This window comes from Pipistrellus hanaki (assembly GCF_964339955.1).
Source record: "Pipistrellus hanaki genome assembly, chromosome: 2".
Lineage (NCBI taxonomy): Eukaryota > Metazoa > Chordata > Mammalia > Chiroptera > Vespertilionidae > Pipistrellus > Pipistrellus hanaki.
In genome coordinates, this window is record NC_140504.1 from 50,118,239 (window position 1) to 50,135,843 (window position 17,605).

Here is a 17,605-nt window from a genome sequence, read left to right on the forward strand (position 1 = left end):
ATCACAAGTAAAGCTCAATATCTCTAGGATTTAGTATAAACCCTCAAGGTGAAAACCAGCTTTTTAGCCCAGTTGCCTTGTGTAATGGTTTCTAATGCTTATGTAAAAAATTATCACAAATTTAGCAACTTAAAACACACCCATTTATTATATCACAATTCTGCCGGGTAAAAATCTGTATAGGATCTCCTTGGTTCTTTGCTTTGAGTCTCAAAAGGCTGAATCAAGGTATTACCTGGCCTGGATTCTTATCTGGAGACTCTGGGGGGAAATCCCCTTCCGAGATTATACAGGTTTTTGGCAGATTTCATTTCTGTGCAGTTGCAGAGTAAGGTCCCATTACTTGGTTGGCTATCAGCTGGGAGTCACTTTCAGCTTCTAGAGTCCACCCGCATTTCTTAGTTCATGGCTCCTTCTATTTCAAGGCAGCAGCGATGGACCAAATCCTTCTCACATTTTGAATTTCTGATTTCCCTTTCTGCTGCATCTCACAAACTATGTTGCCTTCCTCCTCTTTAAGGGTCCATATGACTATATTAGGCCCACATGGGTAATCTCCCCATTTTAGGTCAGCTGATAAGTAACTTTAATTTCATCTGCAAAGTCCTTTCGATGTGCAATGTGTTCACTGGAGTAACACCAGATGTGGGGATGATAGGGGCCAAAAATCTGTCTATTAAACCTTAATCTAGAGTTCCTGTTTTTATTGATTTTTATAATCTGTGAATTCTTTTATTTTCATGGCACTTTAGCAGTGTGTTTTAAAATACTATTTTATTCAACATTTTAGTTGTTTCCATTGGAAGAATTATTCAGTGTGTGTAATCTGCCACAGCTAGACACTGAAGCCATGATTATAATCCTCCCTCATCCACAGGTGATTGGTCCCAGGACCACTTCGGATTCCAAAATGTGCAAGTCTGAGTTTGCTCTCCGTATCCCCAGGTTCCACATTGGGAGATCCAATTAACCATGGATTTAAAATGTTAGTTGTGCCTGGCCAATGTGGCTCAGTAGTTGAACGTTGACCCATGAACCAAGAGGTGACCAGTTCGATTCCTGGTCAGGACATGTGCCCGGGTTGTAGGCTCGATCCCAAATAGGGGGCACGCAAGAGGCTGCCAATCCATGATATTTCTGTCATCAGTGTTTCTGTCTCTCTTCCTCTTCCTTCCTCTCTATCTTAAAAATTTTTTTTCAATAAAAACATATATTTTTAAAATGTTGGTTGAATCCTGATGCAGAAACCACAGATAGAGAGGGCCAACTATATTTTGAATTGTGTGTTTCCAATCACAAGACCTTAATATAGTCTTTGAATGGGAGCTCAATAACCAGTTAATCTCTCGGATCAATGCATACAGTTGACCCTTGAAAACCATGGGTTTGAACTGCACAGGTCCACTTATACATGTTTTTCCCCCCTCAATAAATACCTATACTGTTTTTGATTCACATTTGGGGTCCACTACACCATTTTATATAGGTGACATGAGTATTTGTGGATATTGGTATCGCTGGGGATGGGGGCTAGAGCCAGTTTGCCAGGGATACCAAGGGACAGCTAAGTTTGGTGTGCAAAAGTTATACTCGGGCCGAAACTGGTTTGGCTCAGTAGATAGAGTGTAGGCCTGCGGACTGTAGGGCTGTACCTTGGTTGCGGGCACATCCCCAGTAGGGGGTGTGCAAGAGGCAGCTGATCGGTGATTCTCTCTCATCATTGTTTCTAGCTCTCTATCCCTCTCTCTTCCTCTGTAAAGAATCAATAAAATATATTTATTTAAAAAAAGAAAAAGTTATACTCGGGCCCAGCCAGTGTGGGTCAGTCGATTCCCAGTCAGGGCATATGCCTGGATTGCAGGCTCAATCCCCAGTAGGGGTTGTGCAGGAGGCAGCCAATTAATGATTCTCTCTCATAATTAATGTTTCTATCACTCCCTCTCCCCTTCACTCTGAAATAAATAAAAACATACATTTTTTTTAAAGTTACATGCAGATTTTTTTTTAATGTATTTTATTGATTTTTTACAGAGAGGAAGGGAGAAAGAGTCAGAAACATCGATGAGAGAGAAACATCGATCAGCTGCCTCCTGCACACCCCCCACTGGGGATGCACTCGCAACCAAGGCACATGCCCCTGACAGGAATCAAACCCAGGACCCTTGAGTCCGCAGGCCGACACTCTATCCACTGAACCAAACTGGTTTCGGCTATATGCAGATAATTGACTTTGCAAGAGGGTGGGGGTTGATATTCCTAACTGCCACATTGTTCAAGTGTCAACTGTACTTCATTTTTTCAATTAGATATTTGCTCAGTATCTACGTGCTACTTCTATGTGCCAAGTACTTTTCCAGGTATTTGGAAACAGCTGTAAACTTTAGTCAAAATTCCCATCCTCATCGCGCTTATATGCAAATGGACTTGATAATTAGAACCTACAAAACAACATCACCTCTAACTACTGGCAACTTCAGGCTACCAAGACCTGTGTTATTAACCAAAATATCAGTCCTCAAGTTACAAAGACTCAAAGGAATTGAGTCAAACTACTACTTGCCCATTAGTCCTTGCTGAAAAGAAAGTTGCTTACTTTCTTCTCCCAATTCTCCTTCCCATCCCTTACTCTCCATGTACATTGCTCCCCACCTGCCCCTTCCACATACACATAGCACCTGGAGAATAATAAAGGTAGGGGATAGAGCATGATAAATTGTTAAGTATTTTATAATTATTTGCCAAGGTGGATTAAATAAATGTAAAGTCAAAACTAACAAAAATTATTGTTTTTGAAAGTATTTACTTTTTATCTAAATGTCATTTTAGTTCAGGAGAGGTGATAGTATCACGCTAAGTCTTGTAAAGTTTATTAACTTATATTGGAAGCAATATAGAATTAAAAACCATTTGGCTAATAATCATAGTTTAAAATTTCAGGTCCCAAATGTCAAAAAGTCACTGTTGCAACATTGTTAGTTTTAAAGAGACAGATGAGTAAGACAGATGAGAGACTTGAAGCACCAAGTCCAGTTCAGGAAAAAGATAAATACCAAACTATAAAATTAACACTGATAAATCTGAGAAGCAAGTCTTATTATTTTTTAAGCATTAAATCAGGTTTCATCATTTTCTTAAAAATAAAACCAAAAGTATCTTTACTTTTGCTCTTAAAATTGCTTTGTCAATTGAAAATGAGAGTCGGAGTTCTTTGCAAGTACAGTTACCAGGTTCTGTAGTATTCCAGATGTCTGTTGATAAATTACTTTGTATATAAAAAGATCTCCATTTATATGTATCTTGTTTCAATCATGGTAGTAAAAAAGATAACATTTATGCTATAAAAAAATGATACTGTTTGAAAGTGATCTCAAATAATTGTATTATCAGCATTGGCTGATCACAGACAGTTGTTAGCTGTCTATAACATGATCAGTGATATCATCATGTGAAACATGAGTTGAAGACATCAGGTAGTCCTGCAGCTTAATTTAATGACTTGGGCTCAAGTTTACAAAATTTATTTAGCCTTTAAGTGCTCACTAGACAGTTTGCCTGCTGGTTAATAGAAAGCTACATTAACAATGAAGTTTCACTTGTCTTTTATGTATCTTTCTCTTATCAAAGAGGATTTTTTTCTTTCTCCTTTTTCTTTTCTGGGTCAGGGTTCCAGTTGGGCCACTTTCTTCACTGTCACCAAGTCAAAATCAGGTAAAAAAAAAAATGTTCCATTTTAGTTTTTATTATTTTTAAACTAAACTGGTTTTCCTTTTTTGTAATACTTAAGTTACTATTAATTGCCAGATATCTGTGAACTTCACTACCTGTCTCCTCAGACATACAGTTAATATAATTTGTACACCTGATACTTGCTAACTGTTTTTAGGTACCAGATAGAAAATGAGTCTTTATCCACATGATGGCTTTATCGTATACTAGTGGCGCGGTGCACAGGGAGATAGGGGGATCCCTCAACCCAGCCTGCACCCTTCCCAATCAGGGACCCCTTGGGGAATGTCCAACTGCTGGTTTAGGCCCGTTCCCTGTGGGATAGTGCCTAAACTGGTAGTTGGACATCCCTCTTGCAATCTGGGACTGCTGGCTCCTAACCTCTCACCTGCCTGCCTGATCATCCCTAACCACCTCTTCCTGATTGCCCTTAACCTCTCTGTCTGCCTGCCTATTGCCCGTAACTGCTCTCCCCTGCCGGCCTGATCACCCATTACTGCTTCTGCCTGCCTGATTGCCTCTAATTGCCTTCCCCTGCCTGGCCTGATCTTTCCCCCAATTGCCCTTCCCTTTAGGCCTGATCTCGCCCCCAATTGCCCTCTCCTGCAAACCTAACTGCCTCGGCCCCCACCACCATGGCTTTGTCCAGAAGGAAGTCAGACATCCGGAAGATGGCTGGTTTACCCATTCTAATTAGCATATTACCCTTTTATTAGTATTGATTATATAGGATAGGATTGCTTAAATGGGGGACATGGGGAAGCCTTTTTCAGCAGGAGGTGATGCTCTTGGTAGACAAAAATACATAATCCCTTTATTTAGACTGATAGCCAACAATATGCACTATACTGCCAAACCAGTCATTAAAAAATTGAACCGCTTTCTTTCTTTTTTTTCTTTTTCTATTTTTTTTATTTATTAAATTATTATCTGTGTACATATTTTAACATTGCCCCCCCTCCCATACATACCCTCCCTCCCCAGAGTTTTGTGTCCATTGGTTGTACTTATATGCATGTATACAAGTCCTTCGGTTGATCTCTTATCTCCCCCAGATCTCCCTACACTCCCTGCTGTAATTTTACAGTCTGCTTGTTGCTTTACTGTCTTTATATCTATCTTTTGGTTTGTCAGTTTATAATGTTTTTTAATATCCATAAATGAGTGAGGCCATGTGGTATTTCTCTTTCATTGACTGGCTTATTTCACTCAGCATGATGCTCTCCAATTCCATTCAGGTTGCTGCAAATGATGAGAATTCCTTCTTTTTTATGGCAGCATAGTATTTCATTGTGTAGATGTACCATGGTTTTTGGATCCAATCATCTGCTGACGGGCACCTAGGCTGTTTCCAAATTCTGGCTATTGTAGATTGTGCTGCTATGAACATAGGGGTGCATATATCATTTCTGATTGGTGTTTCTAGTTTCTTGGGATATATTCCTAGGAGTGGGATTACTGGGTCAAATGGGAGTTCCATTTTCAGTTTTTTGAGGAAACTCCACACTGTTCTCCACAGTGGTTGCACCAGTCTGCATTCCCACCAGCAGTGCACAAGGGTTCCTTTTTCTCCACAACCTCGCCAACACTTGTCGTTTGTTGATTTGTTGATGTTGGCCATTCTGACAGGTGTGAGATGGTACCGCATTGTTGTTTTGATTTGCATCTCTCGGACAATTAGTGACTTTAGCATGTTTTCATGTGCCTTTTGGCCTTCCTTCTGTCTTCTTTTGAAAATGTTCTATCGGGTCTAGTAATAATTAATGTCGTTTAAAAACATTCGTTTAAAATCTTGCTTGTCGTTGACTTGTATTGACATAACCTTCAAACACGTGGTATCTACAGAACGTGTGAAGTGCAATGAACAAGTTTTGCTTGAAAAAGTTTGTGTTTGGTTTGGTTTTTGTTGCAAAACTAGGGCTAAGAAGATGGCTGATGAAGAGCATATTCGGCACTGCATGCTTTACGAGTTCCAATTAGGAAGAAAAGCAAGTGAGGCTGCAAAAAACATCTGTAGTGCTCTTGGTCAAGATGCAGTTAGCGCCAGAAAATGCCAGCATTGGTTTGAGAAATTTTGCGAAGGAAATTTTTTGTTAGATGACAAGAGTGGTTGAGGCCGTGTGTCCAATTTTGATCAAGAAGCTCTTCAAGCTCTTTTGGTGCAAAATCCTCAAATTACCCAACAAGAACTGGCAACAACTTTAAATTGTTCACAAAAAAACAATTTCCAATCAATTGCGTGCACTTGGCAAAGTCCAAAAGTTTGGAAAATGAGTTCCTCATGAGTTGACCAACAACAACCGTAATCAAAGAGTCACAATTTGCAGTTCGCTCCTCTCTCGTCAAAACCGTTTGCCGTTTTTAGAGCAAATTGTTACCGGAGATGAAGAATGGGTGCTGTATGTTAATTTGAAAAGGCGGCCTCAATGGTTGGACAAAAATGAGGCTCCACAGCCCACGCCAAAACCTAACTTGCATGCGAAAAAAGTGATGTTGTGTGTTTGGTGGAATTTTAAAGGAATTCTTCATTATGAACTTTTACCATCTAACCAAACCATTACAAGTGCAGTGTATAGTGCCCAATTGGAAAGGTTAGCCCAAGCTTTAAGAGAAAAAGAACCCGCGTTGATTAATCGGAAGAGCGTAATTCTTCACCAGGATAACGCAAGAACACATACTGCAAGAATCACTGCTGAAAAACTGCGCCAGTTGGAATGGGAAGTTCTCCCTCAACCTGCATATTTTCCTGATATTGCCCCTTCCGATTACCATTTGTTTCGTTCTTTGCAAAACTTTCTTCTTCGAAAAAAATTTAATAATGAAGAATGCCTCAAAAATGCATTGACCGAATTTTTTGCATCAAAATCACAAGAATTTTACAACAGAGGGATTAAAATGCTTCCTGAGCGTTGGGCACAAGTAGTAGAAAACAACGGCAACTATATTGTTGATTAAATTTTGTTGTATTGTTTAAATAAATTCGATTTTAAAAAGTATTAGAAAACAACATTAATTATTACTAGACCTAATATTTAGGTCCATTGCCCATTTTTTAATTGGATTATTCATCTTCTTTTTATTTAGTTGTATAAGCTGTTTGCAGATGTTGGAGATTAAACCTTTATCAGTGGTAACATTTGCAAATATGTTCTCCCACACAGTGGGCTTTCTTATTGTTTTGTTGATGGTTTCTTTTGCTGTAAAAAAGCTTTTTATTTTGATGTAGTCCCATTTGTTTATTTTCTCTTTAGCTTCCATTGCCCTAGGGGTAGTATCAGTGAAGAAGTTCTTTTGGCATATGTCTGAGATTTTGTTGCCTGTGGATGCTTCTAGTATTTTTATGGTTTCCCGTCTGATGTTTAAGTTCTGTATCCATTTTGAGTTTATTTTTGTGTATGGTGTAAGTTGGTGATCTAGTTTCATTCTTTTGCATGTATCTGTCCAATTTTCCCAACACCATTTATTGAAGAGACTGTCTTGACTCCATTGTATATTCGTGCCTCCTTTGTCAAATATTAATTGAGCATAGTGATTTGGGTTGATATTTGGGTTCTCGATTTGATTCCATTGATCTATATGTCTGTTCTTGTGCCAGTACCAGGCTGTTTTGAGAACAGTGGCTTTGTAATATAGTTTGAAGTCTGGTATTGAGATCCCTCCTATTTTACTCTTCTTTCTCAGGATTGCTGTGGCTATTCGGGGTCTTTTATTGTTCCAAATGAACTTTTGGAGAGTTCTTTCTAGGTCGGTGAAATATGTCGTTGGTATTTTAATGGGGAGTGCATTGAACCTATAGATTGCTTTAGGAACTATGGACATTTTGATGATGTTGATTCTACCAATCCATGAACATGGTATGTTCTTCCATCTCCTTACATCTTCCTCTATCTCTTTTTTCAGTGTCGTGTAGTTTTCCGCATATAGGTCCTTTAGGAAGTATGGACATTTTGATGATGTTGATTCTACCAATCCATGAACATGGTATGTTCTTCCATCTGTTTACATCTTCCTCTATCTCTTTTTTCAGTGTCGTGTAGTTTTCCGTGTATAGGTCCTTTACTTCCTTAGTTAAGTTTATTCCTAGGTATCTTAATTTTTTTGGTGCGATGGTAAATGGAATTGCTTTTTTAGTCTCTGTTTCTATAAATTCGCTGTTGGTGTATAGAAATGCCATAGATTTCTTGGCGTTAATTTTGTATCCTGCTACATTGCCAAATTCATTTATTAAGCCAATTAGTTTTTTAATGGAGTCTTTTGGGTTTTTTATATACAATATCATGTCATCTGCAAATAAGGATAACTTTACTTCTTCTTTTCCAATTTGGATGCCTTTTATTTCCTCCTCTTGTCTAATTGCAATGGCTAGTACTTCCAGTACTATGTCAAAGAGGAGTGGCGATAGTGGGCATCCCTGCCTTGTTCCTGTTCTTAGAGGGAATGGTTTTAGTTTTTGCTCATTGAGTATGATGTTGGCTGTGGGTTTATCGTATATAGCTTTTATTATGTTGAAGTATGATCCTTGTACTCCCACCTTGTTGAGAGTTTTTATCAGGAAAGGGTGTTGGATTTTATCAAATGCTTTTTCTGCATCAATTGATATGACTATATGATTTTTATCTTTCAACTTGTTTATGTGATGTATCACGTTTATTGATTTGCGGATATTGTACCAACCTTGCATTCCTGGAATAAATCCTACTTGGTCATGGTGTATGATCTTTGTGATGCTCTGCTGGAGCCGATTTGCTAGAATTTTGTTGAGGATTTTGGCATCTATGTTCATTAGGGATATTGGCCTGTAGTTCTCTTTCATTGAGTTGTCTTTATCTGGTTTTGGTATTAGGGTGATGCTGGCTTCATAGAAGGAGTTTGGAAGTGTTCCTTCCTCTTGAATTTTTTGGAATAGTTTGAGGAGGATAGGTTTTAGTTCTTCCTTGAATGTTTGGTAAAACTCTCCTGTGAAGCCATCTGGCCCTGGGCTATTGTTTGCTGGAAGCTTTTTGATGACTGTTTCAATTTCATCCCAAGTCACTGCTCTATTGAGATTTTTAGATTCTTCCTGATTGAGTTTTGGAAGTTTGTATTTTTCTAGGAATATGACCATTTCCTCCAGGTTGTTCAGTTTGTTGGAATAGAGTTTGAACCGCTTTCTTATACCTTATACCAAATAGCTATCGCCCTTAAAACTCCTCCTCAGCCCCCACCTTAGGTTCTGCCTTTGCAGTTCACCCAGATTTGATTCTGATCGGTCAGTCTATGCCAATCAGTGTCAAAAGCTCCACCTCCTAGGCAGCCATTGGCTCCTTGCAGTTCTCCCATATTTGGTTCTGATTGGTCAGTTTCTATGCCACTCAGCATATCTGGGCCTGATCAGAGAAGCAGGGCTGATCAGCAGCTGCCCCAGGCTGCTGGTGAGTGGGCTGAACTGCTGACCTCTTGAAGAGAGAGAGAGAAGCGCAGCTGCTGGCAAGACCCGGGGAGAGAGAGAAAGGCAAGGGCTGATCAGCAACACAGAGGCTGTGGATCAGACCCTGCTTTTCTCTCTCTCCTGGCCTCTCTAGCAGTTGTAGCAGCTGCTGATCAGCCCCGCCACTCTCTCTCTGAGAGGTCAACAGTTCAGCCCACTCACCAGTCCCCACTCACCCAAGCCCACTGCATGTGCAACCTGGCGTTCGGTCGTCCCTTCAGTCGTTTTGGGTGTTACAAACCCTTGCTCTTTAAATATCATATATAATAAAGAGGTAATATGCAAATTAACCCTCATGTCCTAACAGGATGGCTGTCTATCACCAGGCATGCAGGGGGGTTAGTGAGGAACAACCAAATAATTAAACAAGCAGGCTGTGTGGGGCGACCAGGCTGGCAGGGAGCGCAGTGAGGGGTGAGCAGGCAGGCGGGGGGGGGGGGGGGGCAGTTAGGAGTGACCAGGGTGGCAAGGAGGGGGCAGTTGGGGGTGACCAGGCTGCCAAGTGGGGGCAGAGAGCGGTGACCAGGTCAGCAGTGGGGGATAGTTAGGGGCAACCAGGCAGGCAGGTGAGCAAGTAGGAACAATTGGTCCAGGATTGTGAGAGGGATGTCCAGATTGGAGATTGTGCAGGCTGGGCTGTGTGAATTTCATGCACCAGGCCTCTAGTATACACTAATCCTATCTAATAAAAGAGTAATATGCAGATTGACCATACTTCTGTCACAGCCACAAGCCACGCCCATGAGCCAATCAGGAGCAAATACGCAAATTAACCTAATAAGATGGCTGCAGCCACAGAGAACAGGAGGGAGGTTTGGGTTTCCCCAGCAATGGAGGAAGCCAAGCTTTCCACCTGACCTTGTCGGCCTAGACCTCCACTCAATGCTACAAAGTTTAAATTATAGAAGGTAAATAAATCCCAACAGAAATGGTGGCAGCCATGGAGCTGTAAGAGCAGGAGGCTAGGGTTGCCCCTGTCAGTGGAGGAAACCAAGCTTCTGCAGCCCTGGCCAGCCTAGGCCTCCACTCCAGGCTACAAAGTTTCAATTGTAGAAGATAAATAAATTCCAGATATGGGGGGGAGGTGGGGGTCGGCCTGCAAACCACCATAGGCCCCTCACCTAGGCTGCCCCATACCCCAAAGGGAACCCCACCCTAATTCAGGACACACTTCAGGGCAAATCAGCTGATCCCCATCCATGCACCAGTCCTCTATCCTATCTAATAAAAGAGTAAAATGTAAATTGACCATCACTCCAACACACAAGATGGCTGCCCCCATGTGGGCAAAGATCCTGCACCCATGTGGACACATGATGGCCACCACAAGGATGCCAGCAGGGGAGGGCAGTAGGTAGGTACCAGGCCTGCATGGGAGGGCAGTTGTGGGCAATCAGGCCAGCAGGGGATGGCAGTTGGGAGGGACAAGGACTGCAAGGGAGGACAGTTGGGAGCGATCAAGCCTGTAGGGGAGGGCAGTTAGGGTGATCAGGCCTATAGGGAAGGGCAGTTGGGGGGGGCGGGGGCAGGCCTGCAGGGGAGAGCAGTTAGGTGGGACCAGGCCTGCAGGGGAGAGCAGTTGGCAGGGACCAGGCCTGCAGGGTAGGGCAGTTGGGGGTTACCAGGCCTGAAGGGGAGAGCATTTAGGGGCAAACAGACTGGTAGGGGAGCAATTAGACATCCATCAGCCTGGCAGGGGAGAGGTTAGGGGGTGTTTAGACTGGCAGGCAGAAGCAGTTAGGGGCAATCAGGAAGGCAGACAGGCGAGCAGTTGGGAGCCAGCAGTTCTGGATTGTGAGAGGGGCCCCAGATTGGAGAGGTTGCAGGCTAGGCTAAGGGACAGTCCCACCCCCCCCCCACCCCCTGTGCACAAATTTTGTGCACCAGGACTTTATTAAAAGAAATAAGAGTAAGATGCAAATTGACCGTACCTTTGTGACCCACCAGCCAATCAAGAGTGAGTATGCAAATTAACCCAACAAAGATGGCTCTGAGTGGCCAGGGAGGGGCAGGATGCAGGCATTCTGCACTGCCCCAACCACTCCAGGACTCTGGGCAGTATGGGAGGCGGAAAGGCAGCTCTGGCCCAAGCGAAGGCGGTACCCGCAGCCTGGGCAATGAAGGCCCGTTCTTGCACGAATCTTCATGCGTTGGTCCTGTAGTATAGATAATAAAAGGCTAAAATGTAAATAGACCAAATAGTGGAACAACTGGTCATTATGATGTGCACTGACCACCAGGGGCAGACGTTCAATGCAGGAGTTGCCCCCTCGTGGTCAGTGCACTGGGCCTCTAGTAGTACACAGTGCAAAAATGAGAGAGAAAAATAGCAAAGTTGAAGTTGGGTCAGTAGTAGTTCTCTAAATGGATAAGTTAGTCTTTATTCCCACTTGCATATGCAAACTGATTTTTGTTTCAGCTATCACATACAGACTTAGAACTTCATCAGAAAAGAGAACACTTAGTAGAGCGCACTAGGAGAGAGGCACAGCTTGCTGCCCTACAGTATGAGGAGGAGAAAATAAGGACCAAGCAGATTCAGAGAGATGCTGTCCTGGACTTTGTCAAAGTGAGTCCTTTGAATTCATTGAATGATATTCCTAAAGTTTCTTAGAAGTGTTTATTTGTTTTGCTGAAGCTATCAGTTTTTATTATCTTAATTAAATGGTTGACTTTTTTTCCTCATATAAGGAATATTGAGTAAATACTACTGGTGTAATTTTTTCCTATTTGTGATTAGATTAATTGTCCTCGTGTAGATAGGCCTGAAGACAATTAGAAGTTATGATCTTGCTCTTCAAACAGCAGTCTCTTCTTCTTAATTACCAATCACTTTATTATCCAGCTGCTATTCTCTCAATTTTTAGTGCATTAGTTATGAAAATGAAAGAGCCTTGCAAATATAAACTGTTGTTATCTAACCTATCTTTAATTTTCTCACTTTTCCTAATACCAAAAATTTGAGAGATTTACAGGCCTTTTTAAAAAAGAAAGTTTCTTTAAAAAAAAGACAGACTGGTTCCAAACCCTACTCTATGACCACAATAATAATGGCTAACTCATACTATGTCCTGAGTGCTGTTCTATGCATTATTTTTGATATTTTTAAATTAATTTTGAGAGAGAAACATCACTGTGAGAGCAAAACATCCATGGGCAGCCTCCTGCACACTCCTTCCTGGGGATCGAGTCTGTAACCTGGGCATGTGCCCTGACTGGAAATCGAACTTGTGACCTCTTGGTGCATGGGACAGCACTCAACCAACTGAGCCACACTGGCCAGGCTGTGCTTGACTTTTGGAAAGTTACTGAACTATTTTGTGCCTTTAGTTTCCTTATACATGTAACATTGAACTGTTAAATATTAACTATTTCAGAATTATGGATACATCTAATACTTGTACTATGATGGTGAGCATTACACACCCTACCATCACAGTAGATTTTAAATATTATAAGAGAGATTTCAAGAAAAGCATCATTATATCTTATACATAAACTAGAGGCCTGATGCATGAAGATTCATGAAAGAATGGGCCTTCCTTCCCCTGGCTGCCGGCACCGCCTTTGCTCTGGCCAGAGCCGCCTTTCCTTCTTCCCATGCTGCCCAGAGTCCCAGAGCAGCTGGGATGGTGCAGAATGCCTGCGCCATCGCCATGGCAACAACACAAGCCTTCCACCTCCCCCCCCCCCGTCCCCCCCTCCGCCTGTATTTGCAAATTAACCTGCCATCTTTGTTGGGTTGATTTGCATACTCAGTCCTGATTGGCTAGTGGGCATTGCAAAGGTATGGTCAGTTTGCATCTTATTCTTTTATTAGTTTAGATGAGTAGGGGAGGGAATCCCAAAGCAAGAATTTGAGGCTAAAAATGATGGTTTTAATACGAGTCTAGGATTGGGAAAAGAATGTAGGATTTAGAGTCAGAAGACATAAATGCAAATCTCAGTTATGCCACTTAAAACTTTACAGCCTTGCATATGTCACATAACCTCTCTTATTCTCAATTTTCTCATCTCTAAATGATTATGATGTTTGTTTATTTCACAAAGTAAAAAGAAGAATCACTTGAGAGATACTGTACATAAGAACACATTGTAAAGCACTGGATATACAGATGTTATATGTTTTTATTTGACATAATAACAAAAATTAGCAAATTGGGAAAAAGAGTCAGTTGGTTTGGAAAATTGTGAGTTTGTATTGAGCATGAGGTGAGAGTGCAGTTTCCAGGTAGAATTGTGTCCTCAGGCGGTTGAAATGCAAATGTGAAATTTGCTGATGGTTGAGAGCTCAAGCCGTTAGCATTAGAGTGATATCTAAGCCATTAGAGAAAGAGAATGATTTCAGTATGAAAACGTAGTGAGAGATCACTACTTTGTGAATGTTTGTATGCATGTATATATAAAAAACATAGTTATAAAATTTTCTATGTATAGATGTTTATAGACATGAAAATACTGATTGTTATTTTATTGCCTTTCCTCATTTCAATTGTAAGCTATTTCAAGGAAAGAACAATATCTTCTAACCAGTAAATCTAGAAAAATGTTATACATAAGAAATACCGAATATGATTATTTTAGTAAATAGCATTTATCATTTCTAGTGTTTCAGCTTCTAACCAATTTCCCTTTTTGGGGGATGGGGGTCTGTAGCAGAAAACCTCACACAGTCCACAAAAACAGCAACACTCCTTAGATGGTGAGGTAAGTCTTTATAATCACCTTTATTTTGGAATTTTTTATTGCAATGGAAATGAAATGTTTGACATGTGCTTTCAGTGATCAAAATATTGCTATTTTCCCTTTTTCCCCTCACAACATTCTTTTTATTGGATGGAAGAAGACACAAGCCAGAGAGTTTATCAGAATCTGTAGATCAGAGGGTTTTAGAAGTATACACATCCATCTGGAGATTATTTATTTCCTTCCCTATCCCCACCAGAGGGATCATCTTCCTCATCCACCAAGCATGTCACATAGTGAGAGTCCCAGAGGGGGATCCGGCATGGCTCACTGGTGTCAGTATTAAACAAAAAAGACTACATAGTATTTTCAACCTCATTGCTCATTTCCTAAGCACGTATGTTATTTATCATACTTGTACACTTGTTCACATAAGTTAACACTTCGTTTTTCCCCCTACATTTCCTTCTTGATGGTCTTTCTAGAGAATTCATTATCTAAAAATTAAAGCTTTTCAGGAAAATAACAGTTCTAAAATTTTCAATTATACTTTTGTTTTGTCTGAGAAAGGTAATAAAGAGATACCTAAATTAGAAATCATGACTCTTGAGTTGATTGGGTTTTTTTTTTTGTTACTGGCTCACTAACTGACAAATTCTTCATGTTACTGCACCATCTGTACTTCAGCTTTCTCTTCTGTGAACAAAGAATAATCCCTGTTCCCTCTTTGCTTTAGAAAGTTTATAGGCAAATATGATCATATTTGAAGTTATTTAACCTCTTTGGAAGAGAATCATTACTCAAAACCAACTTATTAGCTCTTATGGGATGTGAATCAAAATGATATTGAATGCGGTCCTATATGTTAGCATCTTCACAATTATGTCTTAATATGGCTCTTTGCTTGTGTATTTGTGAAATATGTCATGTGTTTGCACAGTTTGTTTTGACATTGTTTGCACAGTTTGTTTTGACATTGTTTGCAGTTTGTTTTGACATTGCTTCATTTTTTCCACCTCTCCAGTGTCCCTTCCCATCCAGAAGGTCTCAACACACTGATGATAGTGCCTTGTTAGTGGTAAGAGCCTTGCACAAAATGGAGTTTTAAATTGCTGTGTCTAGAGATTAGAGAATAGCGATGTATTTTTCATTAAGAAATAATCTCAATGTCATAAAACATATGGGGCATCATTACTAAATGCTTTACAAATAGCTTGAACTGTTTTCCTACATTACTATTCATGATTTATCCAGTGGTCCAGTGTTCTGCAGCTATGATTAAAATATCTTGGTTAATGTTGCAAATGTAAACCATTTGCATTGTGGACCATATTAGCTTTGTATGTGTGTTGGGAGTTTTTTAAATGCCATTTCTAATTCCAGGTGCACTTATTTTATTAATAATTAATTTAACTCATGAGTCACCTGTGTGTTAAATGGGTTTCTTTATGATGCTAATTATACAGCTGTGTATTTAACATTCTATTTTGTCATTTCTCTTAAGCTACTGAAAATCCCAAACCTGAAAAAATTACATCTCCATGCCCATTTTTCCATTCAAGGGAAACATTAACTTGGAATGCTATCTACTGATACTTTTTAACACTGGTTTACTTTTATTGCCTGTTTCATCAGCCAAAATGCAGTATATTATGAGAACTTTATTGAAAGTTTTACTTTTATCAGCCTTAAAAGATAATTCTAACCATTTACATGTTGCTTTTCCCATCATGTTTTATGTTATTTGTTCTCAGTAGTATTGAAACCTAGCAGTTCAAAAATCTGCTGTGTATGTCAACTCCTGTCTTATGTGTTAGTAACTGCTGCCATTGTGCATACTATTGCATGAACTGCATACTTCAGCATGAGAGTCCTAGTATGTTAACTTCCATTGTCTGTCCAAATTTCTGTGTGTTCTGCAGTCATCATTTCCTTTGAGAATTAAAGCACATTTTAACTGGGCAGTTTTATAGATAAATGTAACCACCAATTTCTGAGTTTTAGTGGAAATTTATTGACATGAGAAACAACTAATAATTTAAATCAATGCAGAGACATTGAGAGCCTTTGATGGTTCAGACAGCTTACCAGAATTATCTCATTTTCTCCTCACAGCAACGTTAAGGTTAGTTTATCACCATTTTACAAATGATTACTGAAACACAGACACCGGTGTGTCTTGTCCAGAATGTAACTTGCCAAGGGTCACATAGCTAGAAAGTGCCAGGCTGGATTTAAGTCTAGATTTGGCTGACTGGGGAACCTGCATTAAACACCATGCTGTATTGCCTCCAACACTATAATTGAAAACAATTTTGGAAACCAGAGATGAGATTTAAGGACATATTCTATCTAATAAGAGAATAATATGCAAATTGACCGTCACTCCAAGACACACAATGGCTGCCCCCATGTGGACACAAGATGGCCGCCACAAAATGGTCTGCAGGGGAGGGCACTTGGGGGTGACCAGGCCAGCAAAGGAAGGCATTTGGGGGAACCAGGCCTGCAGTGGAGGGCAGTTATGGACAATGAGGCAAGCAGAGAGGGTAGTTAGGGGTTACTGGGCCAGCAGAGGAGGGCAGTTGGAAGAGACCAGGTCTGCAGGGGAGAGCAGTTGGGGAAGACAAGGCCAGTAGAGGAGGGCAGTTGGAGGGGACCAGACCAGCAGGGGAAGGCAGGTGGGGGGGGGGGCAGCCTCCTGCAGGGGAAGGCAGTTAGGGGTGACCAGGCCAGCAGGGGAGGGCAGTTAGGGCTGACCAGGCTTGCGGGGGGGAGGGGGGGGCAGTTTGGAGGGACCAGCCTGCAGGGGAGGGCAGTGGAGGGGACCAGGCTAGCAAAGGAGGGGAGTTGGGAGGGAACAAGCCTACAGGGGAGGACAGTTACGTGTCAATCAGGCTGGCAGGGGAGTGGTTAGGGGTGATTAGGCTGGCAGGCAGAAGTGGTTAGTGGCAATTAGGCAGAAGCAGCCAGCAGTCCTGGATTGTGAGAGGGATGTCTGACTGCCCATTTAGGCCCAATCTCGGTGGGATCTGGCCTAAACAGGTGGTCAGACATCTCTCAAGGGGTCCCAGATTGGAGAGAGTACAGGCTGGGCTGAGGGATATCCCTCCCCACCCCCATTCCCACCCCCACCCCGTGCACAAATTTTGTGCACTGGGCCTCTAGTATAGGGATCCCTCAGCCCTCTCTGCCTTCTCTAACAATCCAGGAGTACTCAGGGGCAGGAGGTGACCTGGTAATCAGGGGAAGGTGACGCCCCATCACACCTCTGCTGCTGCCACTGCCGGCAGCACAAGCTTCGGCTGGCCCTGATTACCTGGGTGGCCCTGGGTGACTGGGCAGCCGTCATCCGAGGCTTGCCTGTGCCTTGGGCTGGCCCTGGGCAGCTTGCCAAAGGTCACATAGCTCTATTTGAGGCTTGCCTGCACCTCAGGTGTCGGCTGGGTAGCCACCATCCAAGGCTTGCCTGCACCTTGGGCCGGCCCTGGGTGGCTGGGGGGCTGTAGGGATGTGGGGACTCCAGAGGCAGGTGCCCTGGTGGAACTGAGGGGACAGGGCACTGCCATCTTGTAGCTGAGGATTCTGTCATCTTTGAGGGTGTGGCAGTCAATTAGCATATTCCCTCCTTATTGCTAGGTGCGGCCATCTTTGTGAGGGTGTGATGATTACTTAGCATATTCCCTCTTTATTAGATAAGATAAATCTGAATGTCCAGACTTTTTT

At 41.7% G+C, this 17,605-nt stretch overlaps 1 protein-coding gene across 21 annotated transcripts in view; it reads left to right on the top strand.

Moving 5' to 3' along the window:
• LRCH3 (leucine rich repeats and calponin homology domain containing 3) overlaps positions 1-17,605 on the top strand; it is a 118,069-nt gene that overhangs the window by 78,033 nt on the left and 22,431 nt on the right. For 5 of the 21 annotated variants that reach the window (XM_084871573.1, XM_084871586.1, XM_084871572.1 and 2 more), the window contains exons 11-13: positions 3,663-3,708; positions 11,613-11,762; positions 13,850-13,900. In XM_084871573.1, coding sequence (XP_084727699.1) covers positions 3,663-3,708; positions 11,613-11,762; positions 13,850-13,900 — 247 coding nt within the window. Of the gene's footprint in view, positions 1-3,662; positions 3,709-11,612; positions 11,763-13,849; positions 13,901-14,903; positions 14,958-17,605 lie in introns of all 21 variants that reach the window. The other 16 variants (XM_084871589.1, XM_084871571.1, XM_084871591.1 and 13 more) reach the window with 7 other exon arrangements.